This window comes from Sphaerodactylus townsendi, linkage group LG02 (genome assembly GCF_021028975.2).
Source record: "Sphaerodactylus townsendi isolate TG3544 linkage group LG02, MPM_Stown_v2.3, whole genome shotgun sequence".
Classification (NCBI taxonomy): Eukaryota; Metazoa; Chordata; class Lepidosauria; order Squamata; family Sphaerodactylidae; genus Sphaerodactylus; species Sphaerodactylus townsendi.
In genome coordinates this window covers 52,297,862-52,312,166 of record NC_059426.1, presented here as the reverse complement: position 1 = coordinate 52,312,166, position 14,305 = coordinate 52,297,862, and the positions used below count along the sequence as shown (strand labels likewise).

At 41.7% G+C, this 14,305-nt stretch overlaps 1 protein-coding gene across 4 annotated transcripts in view; it reads right to left on the bottom strand.

The window, feature by feature from the left end:
- Positions 1-14,305, bottom strand: part of NCKAP5 (NCK associated protein 5) — a 718,925-nt gene that overhangs the window by 249,014 nt on the left and 455,606 nt on the right. For all 4 annotated transcript variants that reach the window (XM_048483952.1, XM_048483947.1, XM_048483949.1 and 1 more), the window contains one exon: positions 1,577-1,726. In XM_048483952.1, the coding sequence (XP_048339909.1) occupies positions 1,577-1,726 (150 nt within the window). The remainder of the gene's footprint in view (positions 1-1,576; positions 1,727-14,305) is intronic.

Here is a 14,305-nt window from a genome sequence, read left to right as displayed (position 1 = left end):
TGCATAACTAAGAAAGTGCATGTCTTGTGATTAATAAACCTTGAAGCTTTCAGCACTTGACATAAAAATTTATATCTCCTGAGCACAAATACACAAGGGTATGGATATATAACATTAAACCAACATACAATTAGCAACACTTTATTTTAATTATCTTTGGGCACTATTAATGTTGGCCCTGCAGTTCATTTTTCTTCTTGGATTGCTCCTTAGACTGCCTGTGTAGGTTAATTATAGAAGTATTGGCATACTTGTTTTTTTTTTTATAAGGAAAAAAAAGTTATAGCACAAAACTGGAATCAACAGAGAAATCCTATTTGATGACCTTCCTCAGCCAAGTCCATCCACCCATTATGCTGTGTGGGGCTTCCCTACTTTCTCCTTGAGGCAATTTACCATAATTGATTAAAAAAAGGTTTTGACTTCAATAAACAACTTTCTATCATCGAAAGGAAATGAACAAGTAAGTAAAAGAACTATGCAGACCCAATACTGAAAACGAAGCTAATAGAGCTCACTGGAAAATATGTTTGAAAGTATATTGGAAACAATTATCTGCATGGAACATTAACCCACACAAGAACAATTGATTAAAAAAGAAAAGAGAAAGAGAAAATTTATCCACATTTGGTGAACCTAGGTTAACTATTGATGCTAGGAAATGATACATATATACAACCCTGAAAATGCCTGCATAATATAAACATCTGTAGACCACCAAAGAAAGAGAAATCTTTAAAAGTTAAAAGAGTACATTTATCTGAGACCCACTTTGTCCAAGGTTGTCATTCTAAACCCCAGAACTACTGGGACTCAATCCAGTATCTTGCCTGACAAACCATCTTCTGCTATTGTATAATTGGCCATGTTGGGTCTGTAAAGCACCACATACATTGAGGACAAACTTCATACCACGGTCAGTAGCTCTGTTGGGCTTGGGAGGCACTGCTCTGGTACATCTTCTGGCTTCTTCAGCTTCAGGACACTCCAAATATAACACTGCTATAACTAACAGAAGATGCTGCACCAGTTCCCAGTGAGAAGCTGCAAGCGCACGGAAGTTTCATTTCTGCCTAGAAACGGTTGTTACTGCTCAGACCAATTACAACAGGACTACCAATCTGTTGCATGGTGCCTGGGCAGTGTGGTCTCCTGACACAGGTTTGTCAGGAGTTTTCTGGGACTTGGCTCCCAGAACTCGCACGCAAGAGTACTGGCGAAGCCAGCACAGTGAAGCACCTTAGTGGGTGCTGTATTAAATGAATGTGTGGAATTAAATAAAAAGTTTTGTGTATTAAAATCTTGGTGGGCATGAGCTATCCTTGAGCTTGCAGTGAGTTAAATTTATTTATGAAGTTTCTTTTAAAGGATATATGATCCTTGACATTAGAGAAAGATTGTCTCAGTGGTTCTAAGACAGAGAATTTCACTTATTCCGGTTAAATGAATCATGATAAAAAATACTTTGTAACAGGAGCCTAGGTGAACTGAGGAAGATATGATTTATATACTGAACCGCCATTCAACACCAATAAAAGTGGAGACCCCTTATGTGCAAAGTTCCTTTTCATCTTACCTCGAGAGCCTTGAGCCGTTCCAGCAGTAATTTTGTCTTTTCTTTCTGTTCTTCAGTACTGCTATTCTTGCTCCCTGAATCTTTATCTCCTGCCATGCAAGTGTTTTCCATACCTTTCTTGCATCTTTTGCCCTCCTGTGTCAATGTGTCCTGAAAAGATTAATATATTTCCCATCAACCAGCAATAACAACAGTCAATAAAAAACATGTAGAAAATCTATTCACATACCCATACATATTCTTACAGCACGTGAAAGTCTAACTTTTAGTTACTGCTTGCATTTATCCCATTCTTCTTTCCAGGAGCTCTGCAGCATATTCTCCTCCCTCCTTTTATCCTCATAACCGTTCTGTTAAGTAGATTAAGCAGACAGTGACTGGTCCTATAACCTTTGTGGCAGAATAGGGATCTGAATCCAGGCCTAGTCCAATATCAAAATGCCATACTACATAGGCACTCTCAGGAATGAAGACTGTGTACCTACAATGGGGAGGGGGTGAGTGTCATCAAGTCACAGTGACTTATGGTGACCATGGGTTTTCAAGACAAGAAAAGCTCAGATATGGTTTGCCATTGCCTACCTCTGCATAGTGATCCTAGTATTCCTTTGTGGTTTCCCATCCAAGTAATAACCAAGACCAACCCTTTTTAGCTTTCTAGGGTGGATTCCACATGGGCGATAAACAGCACCCCTGGAACGGTAAAAACATCGTTCCAGGGGTGTTGTTTGCATGGCTGCTGCCTCTGAATAGAGGCAGTGCCATGCTTTTCCTGGGGAAACGCTGTTTTGGAAAACAGCGTTTCCCTACCAGTGCCGTGCAATGGCACTGGTTTGGAGGCGCCACTTTTCAGCGCCTCCATATCCCCCCACTCACCTTCTCTCCTTGCCAAGCTCCAAGAGATGGGGAGGCACGCCCATGCTGCCCTGTCACCTCTGGGGGTCGGAGGGCAGTATGGGCATGGCTCCCCATCCATCAGAGCTCGGCAAGAAGAAAAGGTGAGTGGGGGGAAAGGAAATGGAGGAGCGGAGGCACCTCTGTGGGCAGCGGCTGCTCTGGGGCCACTCGCAACTCAGTGTGCAAGCGGCCCCAGGGCTCCATCGGAATCAGTTATGCCAGTGGAATGTCGCTGCCCCCACCCATGCGGAATCCACCTAAGTCTGACAAGATTGTCTAGCCCAGGAAAAATAAGGTGGACCTTGCATATTTCTAAATTCTCACTAGGAATGACTGGACTTCCAGTGTTGGCTGTTTGTTCTTTGCTAGGTGTAAGTAGAACATTTTTTTGCTTTTAGCGAAAGGACTGAGGGTTATACCAGACGCATGGGTCTGATGCCAAAAGAAGCATCTCCACCTTTGTAGCAGTGCTATATAAATAATAAATAACTCTAAAATGAAAAAAACTTCTTGGGTGTTATATGGTTTCCAAAGTCCACCTTTGCTCCAATTTCTTCTTTAAAAAAATCAACAACTTGTTATGCAGTGAAAAGTCCCTCCGGGCATGCAGTATTAGCCAGACAAAGTGAACAAACCCAGGTTTTAACTGAATGCAAATTCATTATCTTAGCTAGCTATAAAATCCAGAGTGACAAACAGCAATTCATCACGGCCCATCCAAACATGGCCTGTAGGTTTTAGCTCCAAAATAAGAGTCAAACAAACAAGTCTTAATGGTGAGCATCAGCTCTCTTCTCCTATACAAAACAACTTTAAAACCATATTCATATAGTTTTCAAATGACAACATGTGACATGACTCTTCAAATTTTTCTATGGGGTTGGCATAAAAGAAGCCTATTTTCAAAGTGCCTTGTATAGCTTGTGTGTGTGTGTGTGTGTAAAGATAGACAGACAGAAAGACACACACACAAGCTATACAAGGCACTTTGACAATAGATAGACAGACAGAAAGACACACACACACAGTATTGTCGAAGGTTTTCACGACCAGAATCACTGGGGTGCTGTGTGGTTTCCGGGCTGTATGGCCGTGTTCTAGCAGCATTCTCTCCTGACGTTTCACCTGGCAAGTGGAGTGCTTTACTACCATCAGATCCTCTGAAGATGCCAGCCACAGATGCAGGCGAAACGTCAGGAGAGAATGCTGCTAGAACACGGCCATACAGCCCGGAAACCACACAGCACCCAACATACATAGTAGTTTTATATATAGCCTTGTATGTCAACTAAACAAGAAACAAGGGCACTGATAGCAGCAAAGTAATGCAACAGCAAGTTGATGCCCAACAATGTCACTTGGTAACATCATGTGCAAGCTGAATATCAAATCGCATTCTCAAAAGGTCGGCTTAAATTCAAACATCAGTTTCTCTTGGCAGCAGTGAACTACCAATGATGGAGGAGTAGGGAGTTTTTTCCTGACTCCCCAGTTACACAGTGAAAAGCCAGTGCCCCTCCTGAAGTTCTCAAGAGTGTCCTGACCCCTGTGAGCAGATTTGGGGATGTGCAATGAGCTTAAGCAGGCGCTGGAGACAGGAAAGTGTTGTTCAGGAGCACAGCTTCACTTCTGCTGCTTGGGATCCAAGCCACAGCTGGGCTTTCACAGCCAATCCCTTCCTCTGGTAAACTCAGAGCCATGCCACTTGGGCCACTGGGTTCAACATGCAGCTAGATTCAGGTTCAGTAGCACCTTAGACCCACCAAAAGAAATGGGGGAAGGGGTCTGAGTTTTCGAGAGCCATAGCTTCTTTTTTTAACTATCTGATGAAGGGAGCTTTGACTCCTGAAAGCTCATATCCTGAAAATCCTATTCAACACTACTGCAGTTGAATCTAGCAGTTCAGCTGTAAAACAACACGGCAACCCTCAATTCAAGCTGTGTGTAGGATAGGAGGGAACTGAGTGTGATGTGTCTCACAGCCAGGCACATCGTTGCGATAAACATCTTCAGTAATACCAAAAAGTACATTAACTGAATTTGGTAAGACTTATGTCAAAGGAATACACACAGAGGTGGTCTTTTATGAAATTATGAACTTTACCACTCATGTCTGCCAAGAGGTCTGTTTGCCATGGGGCCCATAAATCTAGACAAGTAATCTACTTATCTAACAGCAATGTGTGTCCCAATCTGCAGATCGGGCCACACCGACACTATACAAATGTCAGTCTAGGTAGCATCTGTGGGACCATAGTCCAGAAACATGCAATCAGCAGTCGTGTAGGTACTCGTTACCAACTTTTACTACATTCTTTTATCAAAATATCTTGCAAGACCAATCTAGCCCTGCATTTTGCGTGGCTGAAACAATATTACGAAATATGTAGACACAAACACTTTATCATTATTCTGAGTAAACTTCCATCTGGAACAATATTTGCTGTAATGCATGCAAGAGGTGGCATGCAAGGGAAGGGGAGGGAGGGGGCCTGACATCGGAACATGGCCCACCCACCCTAGCGGAGGAAGGGGAGGGGAGGGAGGGGGAGGGGTGGCATGCAAGGGAAGGGGAGGGAGGGGGCCCGGCATTGGAACATGGCCCACCCACCCTAGCGGAGGAAGGCAGAGGGGAGGGAGGGGGAGGGGTGGCATGCAAGGGAAGGGGAGGAAGGGAGGGGAGGGACTGAGGGGTGGCATGCAAGGGAGGGGGCCTGGCATCTGGACATGGCCCACCCACCCTAGCGGAGGAAGGGGGAGGGGAGGCATGCAAGGGAAGGGGAAGGAGGGGGCCTGGCATCTGGACATGGTTCACCTACCTTAGCGGAGAAAGGGGAGGGGAGGGAGGAAGGGGAAGGAGGGGTGCCATGTAAGGGAGGGGAGGGAGGGGTCCCGGCACATGGACATGGCCCACCCACCCTAGCGGAGGGAGGGGGAGGGAGGGGGAGGGGTAGCATTCAAGAGAAGGGGAGGAAGGGAGGGGAGGGGAGGGAGGAGGAAGGGTAGTATGCAAAGGAAGGGGAGGGAGGGGTGGCATGTAAGGGAGGGGAGGGAGTTTACTAATTCAGCCAGCAGAAAGCTTGTAACATTCCTAGATAATGGCAGAACATGCCATGGACTTGTTTCATTTATATCCCATCCTGTCTTTCTTCCACCAGGAAAATCAACAGGATGGAACATAGTGCTCCAGAGATACTTGGGCCTTCCAAATGGAGATTGGCTAACCCCAGACCTGTTAAGCTTCATTACAGTAGCTGTACCATATCTTGTGCCATAAGGTCTGATGTCTTGAGGTTTTTTACACACTATATTTCTGCCTGCTCCCTGGATCTGTAATCTAAAAGAAAAAAAATCATACCATGGCATGAAGGGATACATGATCTACTGTAATGCTTTGCAGTAGAATGTTTCTTACTTGAGAGTAAACTTATGGTACACTCAGTCCATGTCTAAACTATTCCAATTGTTAGCCTTTAGGTATCATCAAACAAAAGACACTAATCTTAGCCCTACATCTTAAGCACAATCAGCATTTTAGGCAGCTAACATTGTCCTGTTCAAGATAATATACTTGACAAGGCCACTAAATCATGCTCACTTAAAATATTTTCTCTTCAAAATGCTTGGCAAGACAGTTATTTCTAGTTCAAACTCTATCATACTTATGTTCCTAATAACTCACATTGTTTTGGAACTCCATGCCACTCTTAAATCAGGCTGAGCAATCTACCAGTCTGGCATAAACACATCTTACAATGTGTGGAACTACAAATTATCGTAAATCAAGCCATAAATCACAAATAATCTCTGAAGTGCCACCATGTTAGGCCTTGACTGAAATCTGTCAGAGAGCTGGGCTGACAGTGAAACAAGTCCTGAATGCCATAAATATTCATCTTCCTACTTAGTAAAAATGCCATCATGATTTTTATTATTTTTAATTACCGTCAATTGTTCTGGTAGTCAGAATGATAGGTCCTTTTAATGCATATCATCATTCTCATCTTCCAGTTCTCTGAACAAAAGGAAAGACTTACACTTAAGGAACAATAAGCCCAAGTAAGGGGATGCATATGTTAGTTTCACTGCAGCAACTGCACGAATATTTTCACTGATGTTCATTTCTGTGATTTACGAAGCATCCTTCACTTATTATTGAACAAAGCTGGAGAAAGAGATTAGAACTTTAGAAAGAAGCCAGATTCAGACTGGGAGTTTATCATCTATCAGTGTAGCTTTTCAGCACCTGTAAAGGGCAACCCATTTCAGACAGACAACTGTGCTGTACAAACTCAGCAATCCTATTTTTTACTCTGCGCAGATCTGCATATTTTAGAAGCTTGCCCTTCTTTATTAACTTGTAGCACTTCATTATTCAGTACCAGATGGCTATAATCTGAATCTTCCCTTTAGATGAGGGACAAACAGTTGCTATGTACAGTCAAAAAGGAAGGGGGGGGGGAGGGAAGCAAAAGAATAACCATATCTGCTTTTAATGGAATATCTCAAAACTATGTTCGAAAACTAAGGTGTTTGAAAGGTCTGGTCACATCCTCCACTTACCACTGTAGAAAGTCCTTTCTTTCCTAGTCACATTAGCTCTTTAGCTACACTACACTTCCATAAGGCAACAGCTTAGATTTGGGACATATCTTGGTTTCACAAATTAATTTTAGGCCCTTTCCACAGGGGCGTAATACAGCGGCCCAGAGACAGCAAAAACACCGTCCTTGGGCTGCTGTTTGCACAGGAGGGCAGCGTGGGCAGGTCCCTGCAGCCCTCCAGAGTGAAGCTGGATGGGACGGTGAGTGGAGGGGGGCGACCGGAGGCGGCTCCATATGAAGCCGCTGAGGGGAAAGATGGGGCCGCTCGCACGCTAGTGTGCGAATGGTCCCCGAGCCTCCACCAGTATGATTCATGCCGGCATAATTCATGCCGGTGGAGGTGCGATTCCGCCCGTGTGCGGAAAGGGCCATAGATTCATTGAAACATTAATTGAACTAAGCCTTACTAAGATTACTAAATCAGATACAATCTCTGGATTCTGGTTTGACATTTACTTACTAGGGGTTCACACTTCAAAAGATTCTGTATCAATTTCAGATGCAGATTTTTGGAAGGGTATGTTTTTCCTTATCCCAAATTTCCAGAACTCTCCTTCACATTGCAGGATTTTGGAGGGGTTGTGGGGTTCCTATTCCCTCCCAGAAGCAATAGGAGCAGACACTGAGGGAGGGAGAGAGAAGAAGCTGGCATCACCATGCAGATGTTTGGATACATCTCCTACACTTTAAATTTCACTGTTATTTTCTGTGGGAAAACCTGGACTCTGAAAACTGAAGGATAGATGTACTCCTGCAGAAAATAATGGTTCTTTATATCTAAAAGGACTACAGATGCTGACTAACAACTAACCTTGTAGACCTATTCTACATGCTATGTCTACTGTCCATAGGAAATAATAGCGCCATTATTCTTTATGGATAGATTTGAACTCCCTACCACCAGCTCCTTCCCTAAACCTAAAACACTCCCAAAAATTCAGGATTTGGTTTTTTGTTACTCCTGGAATTTTAGGAGTGTTTGGGATGTTTTAGATGTCCCTTAGGCCCCCTTCCCCAACTAAAATTGGGTTTACTTATAGCTAGACTACATTCAAATGCACCCACAATTTTTACTAACCAAACAACTAATTATCAATCAATTACTAATTAAACGAACCATAGTTAGCTTAATTAAACCTTAGTCTTGCATGATGTCTTAACTGAGCTAATAACTAAGAAGATTCAGGAGCGCCTTTGCTCTAATTTATGGTTAGATTGGACGCCATTTTGAATGGGCTAAAATTGGAGAGAGAATACGGATTGGAAAAAGAGTTACAGAAGGAGAAAGATGAGGTTTGGGCTTATAAAGATGGAGAGAAGAAAAGGGGGAGAGAAGAAGACAAGGAGAAAAGGGATGCCAAGACTTGAAGTGTTGGCACAACAGCTGCATGAGATAAAAGGGGAAGATGAGAAATGTGTGATGCAAAGCAAGCATAATGGATGGGGCAGAGAAAAATAACAAAAGAAGAGGAGAGAACTACAGGGAAGGGTTGAATAGATTGTCTCTGTCAGCCTTAGGGGATAGGTTGGCTGGCAATTTTAACCCCCTCAAAATTGCTTTTGAAATTCTCATTATTATCTTGTTTAAAAAAATCACATATTCACTAAGCACAAATCCTGGCAAATTATACAAAATTGCCCTATGGCAACCAAACCTTCAGTATTGTGCCAAGTATGGTATCTCTGTGAATTGAAAGTATACTATTTGGCTCTCAGTGAATAATATTTAGCTTTATTCTGCACAAGGCACAAACCATGATTTATTCAGTGGACAGATGAAGATAAAGAACATGTGAGGTGAGGAGCCAGTATATATAAAGAAAGGAATCAGCTTATGTATGGTAACTTACAATTTTATCGTGAGGGATCTTCATGCTGCTAGCTTAAAGGGGGGAAGGGAAGGAGAACTATGCTATGCACAAATGGCTTTAGCAATTTGCAGCTAATTCTTAAGTCTTCCTATATTCTCAGAGTCATCTATTTTGTTCCCAAGGTCTTATTGTCCTTAGACATTGTTTAGATTAGTCTGTTATGGCCCAATTCAGAATTTCCAAGCACAGCCACTCTTAAACGTGCCCCTGAATTTTAGCATAGACCTTTTAATCTCCTTTCTTACCTTTTCCAGCTCAGGGATACTTGAAGTACAAAAAGGCATTTTATATACTCCAATTCCAAGGTACATGTCGGAATCTCTGGTGAATTTCAAGCTTGTCTTTAGTTCTATGTGGAGGGTATGATGATGAGGCTTCTAAAATCTCAGTGTTTCTGAGTTGATTTTTAAATATACATCTTTCCCCCTTAACTAATGGAAATCGTCTCAGCCTATTAAGGCTATGACTAAACTGCTTGCTGTTACTGAAATCCTAAGCAAGCCACCTTCTAAGAATGAAGACCGTATAAAATTACTTTTCTGATTTGAACCTTACATATGGAGGCTTCAGGGTTTTTTTTTTATTGCCTTTGCATTCTGATGGCAACAGAGCAGAACAGAAAATGCCTTTACTTTAGACCTGCCATCAGCAAGTGCAAGAATATTTTTTATATAGCTAACCGTTTTTGATCAATGCAATCTGGCCAAATGTGAAGCAAAATAAAAGAATTCAAATACACTGGCAGGTTTCAGAGAAAGCCCTCCCACTAAATTGTTCAGCTTAATATTATGACTGTCAGGCAAAAACACACACTTGACTCGGCATTTGACTTACAAAATGCACGCAGAGTACACAGCAAAATTCCCTAGATTAAATATCTGTGGTGGATAAGAGAACAAAGTGTTTTCTTATATTTGTAATACAAACCTATGACCACTGGCATATCAGTCTAAATCCACTTCACATTAGTCTTCACTCAAAACACTTCTAAATATTGCAGGCTATCATCTCTATTGAACAGCTCTGTTAAGCCACATTAATAAATTTTCTGATGATGTTTTTATTGCCTCTTCTATCTTTCAGCAACATTTACTTCTGCGAAAAAAAACATTCAATTCTAAGAGGTGTTTTGAGCAAAATGAAGCTGCAGAGTAAAATGAAGAATCAAGAAAAGTTCAATACGAACGTTAATTAAATGTGTTAAACAGGGAGATACTATTATTAAAGCTGATAGTGAAAAATACTCTTTTTATCTCTCGACTACGCTCTTCAAATGTAGTCTAATGAGAGTTTGGATGGCTACAAGGGTTTGATAGAAACCTTTGTGAGGGTAGGAGACAATTATCCACATCTGACTAAGTGCTGTTGCCATAATTTATGCATTTGAAACTAGACAAGAAATATCAGGACAACCAGAAAAGTTAAAAGGAGCAAATACTTTGGTCTCCGAACACGGGTTCAGGCAGTGTGGCAGGATTTGTGAACCAAAAATGGTATGGCCTGGTGTACATAAGGTGGGCTCCTTCCAATGGAGTCAACATCCTAATTAGCAGTAAAGAACTTCAAAATTAAGAAATACATCCCCTGATAAACTCTGCTGACATTCAACCTTTACTCACTCATAAGAGCCCAGTGGGATCGACACTTTCTCTGTACTTAATAAGCCTCCTGTTCTTTCATCCAGGCAGCACTCATGCAATGTACAAGACTTACTTCTACCAGCTACTTCTTCCTCACTTCTGCCTGATATCAGGAGCCACTTTCATTTCTGCCTACATCCAAGTCACACCTGAAATGTCATTCTCATTCTAAATCACAGCTCAGTTTGAGCACTATGAAGTACCTAACAAAAGAGGTGAATGGTTTATGCCTTCTTTGTTACCCAGTTTTAACTCCTAGCCTATTCTCACCTAGTAGGAGCAGCAGTGGTGTAGGAGGTTAAGAGCTCATGTATCTAATCTGGAGAAACCGGGTTTGATTCCCAGCTCTGCCACCTGAGCTGTGGAGGCTTATCTGGGGAATTCAGATTAGGCTGCACACTCCCACACACGCCAGCTGGGTGACCTTGGGCTAGTCACAGCTTCTTGGAGCTCTCTCAGCCCCACCTACCTCACAGGGTGTTTGTTGTGAGGGGGGAAGGGCAAGGAGATTGTAAGCCCCTTTGAGTCTCCTGCAGGAGAGAAAGGGGGGATATAAATCCAAACTTTTCTTCTTCTTCTAGTATGCAGCTCAAGTTCCAGTTTTATTCCAGTGGCATTATTTCTTGCTTGTGTACTTGGAACAGGCTTTCATTTATACAAATACTCTCTCACACACACACACACACACACACACACAGAGAGAGAGAGAGAGAGAGAGAGAGAGAGAGAGAGAGAGAGAGAGAGAGAGAGAGAGAGAGAGAGAGAGAGAGACTGGCCATAAATCCTGTTGGATGATGATTACAATACATGGTATCACATAGCACCAATCAGAGACTGACAAGTTCTGCCCTGATGCCAATGAACAAGTTGAAATTCAGCTTTTTATTTACCATCTTGAAAACCAACCTCCTTACTGCAAACTAAGAAGAAAAAATTACATTACATTATATTATAAAATTTAAATTTCGTTATTGAAATCTCAATTAAATTCTCAAACTTATACCTACTGAGGGCAGTACTGAAAACAAGTTTCTCTTTAAACATGTGACATCTATACTGATATCACTGATTAGCTTATAACATAGTTTCCTTGAGACAATACAGTTACTGTCAGTTAGTATCAGCTGAATTATTGTAGCCAGAATTACTTAGGAATAGTGTTGCTCCTCAATTCCTCTTTATCCAGTTTCCCCCGAAATCTGCCAATCCCTCTCTTTAGGAATTTAGACTCAATTTTGAATTCTGTTTTAATCAAAGGAGGAAGTTTCTGCAAAATTACATAATCTCACTCTGTGTATGCTCCGTGGCAGGCAGTGTTGCCCCAAACTGCCCCATCCTTCTACAAGAGCACCACTCTGTGGTGTGCAATAAAAAACAGCAGGGGCTGAACTGTGTTGAAAAATTAAAGCGAAATCAATGGCCATATTTTAAAAATAGATTTTCACAAGGAAAAAAATCCCCTCCTCATAATGTTACTTGGGAAGCAATGTTTTTAATATCACAGATCAAACAATACTTTAAAATATGTACATGCATGTAAGTGGAAGTACACTGTAATAAACTAGCAACACAACTCTCTCTACAGACTTATATATTTGCTTGTGTATAATTTGTATTCATTTCTGAGCCGCTATATATCAGGATTCCAAAGGTTTTTTAAAAATATATAATTTCCTGCAGAGAAATCTACATTGGAGATGAAATGCATCACAAGCTGTGTGTCTTCTGTGGGGATTTGGGAGCATTAACATTTCTACATTTCAGTGAAGCTTTAGAACCCAAACTGTACTCACAATTACACTGAGAGAAATTCAGAATAATTCCAGTGAAATCAACAGAATTATGCCATATTTATCTTGATTTAACTAACCAAAACTGGTTCCATGTTAACACTATCCACACATACCTGAATAATTTGGGCTCCATTCACTCCCCTGTGGGTGGAGTCATCATGCATGACACCATCCCAGTCACAAAGTTCTCTTCCTCTTGTTGGAGGATGAACACAGACACATGCACAGGAAACACCACTTGAAGAACTGCCTAATTATTTCAAACTATTATGGGAAAGTGTATTTATTTGTTTAACTGTTCTATCCCATCGTTCCCAAAGGGCCTCGGGCAATTTACAGACTGTGAATATTCAATATCTCTGCATAATTTTTTAAAAAAACTATAAAGCAAAATATAATATAAGCCACCAAAAAACAGGAACCAGAAAAAGAATCTTTAAAAAAACCCACTCCCTTCAACTGCTAACTGCAAACATCTCAACCTTCTGTTAGTGGCCACTAAATATGGGCACTGGAGACAAAACTGACCAAAATACCACATCTAGGCAGGCAGTCACCAAGACAACCGCCAGATGTTAGAAACTGTCCCCTTCCCAGAGGCTGCTAATGCTCTGATTGTTCTAAACATGCTGGAAATATAGCTGTACCTACCCTCAAGTCCCTCATCTACTCTATTTTCAGCCCACAGGCCAGAATGACCATGGTATTTAAAACTCAGTCTTAAAAATATGGTTGGATCATACAACACATGAGCAGGAGGTTCTCTGGTCTCTTTCTGACCCTTAGCTTCCCAAATTGGTTTCCTAAGATGCTCGGAGTCATGGGAGACTTTTGAACAAAATGCCATGGGACACAGAAAGTTGCTGGGAACAAGGGGAACAAAGCAATTTCTCTCTTGGTTGAAAAGAGCTCTCACTTCAGCCAAAACTGCTCACAAAGAACATGGAGAGATTATGTCTCACTCATCATTCCCCAAACCCAATAATCTTTGCAAGGGGTATTTTCTTCTTCACCAAATTAGGAGGGGTAGCTAATACCCCAGAGGATAGAGTCAGAATTCAAAATGACCTGGACAGATTAGAGAGCAGGGAGCTTTTTGGAACTCTCTCAGCCCCACCCACCTCACAGGGTGTTTGTTGTGAGGGGGGAAGGGCAAGGAGACTGTAAGCCCCTTTGAGTCTCCTGCAGGAGAGAAAGGGGGGATACAAATCCAAACTCCTCCTCCTCCTCCTCCTCCTCCTCCTCCTCTTCTTCTTCTTCTTCTTCTTCTTCTTCTTCTTCTTCTTCTTCTTCTTCTTCTTCTTCTTCTTCTTCTATTATTTTATCTTTAAAACAAACCTATTATTTTATCTTTCCACACATACCCCGTGTCCCTGCAAGTGCTGCTGATGCACAGTATAAGCTTCAAATATGAAGCAAGGAGGTGCCAAATGAACAGCTTTTGTTTCTCTGTGTTTTGCCTACCAAATGTTCATATTGATTTAATTCAGAAATGAAAGCAAGTCTGTTTATCTTTCTCATTTTCACTTGAAACTAGTTCATTTTTAATAAAAAAAAGTTTTGCATGCCACATCAAACCTTCAAAAAACAAGCCTCCTTTCAAGTTTATAATGGAACATCAAAGTCCTTGCTCTGAACATATATTTTGCAGACACCAACAAAAGTACCTTGTTCTGCTTCTCTGGAGAGGTGTAAAATAGTATTTCATTCATTTTTCAGGTAGGAAAATGTGTTACACAGGAAGAGATTGTATGGCTTACTCAAGATCACAGGGGATACACATTGGAATCAAAATCCATTTCCAGGAAGAGCTTCCAAACTGAAGTCTCATGATATAGCTATCAAATTATGCACAGAGGGGAGCTGTATGCTTGGGAAGACTAAAATTCAGCTGCTGCCTCCCCTGCAGCTTTCGCTGTCCTTG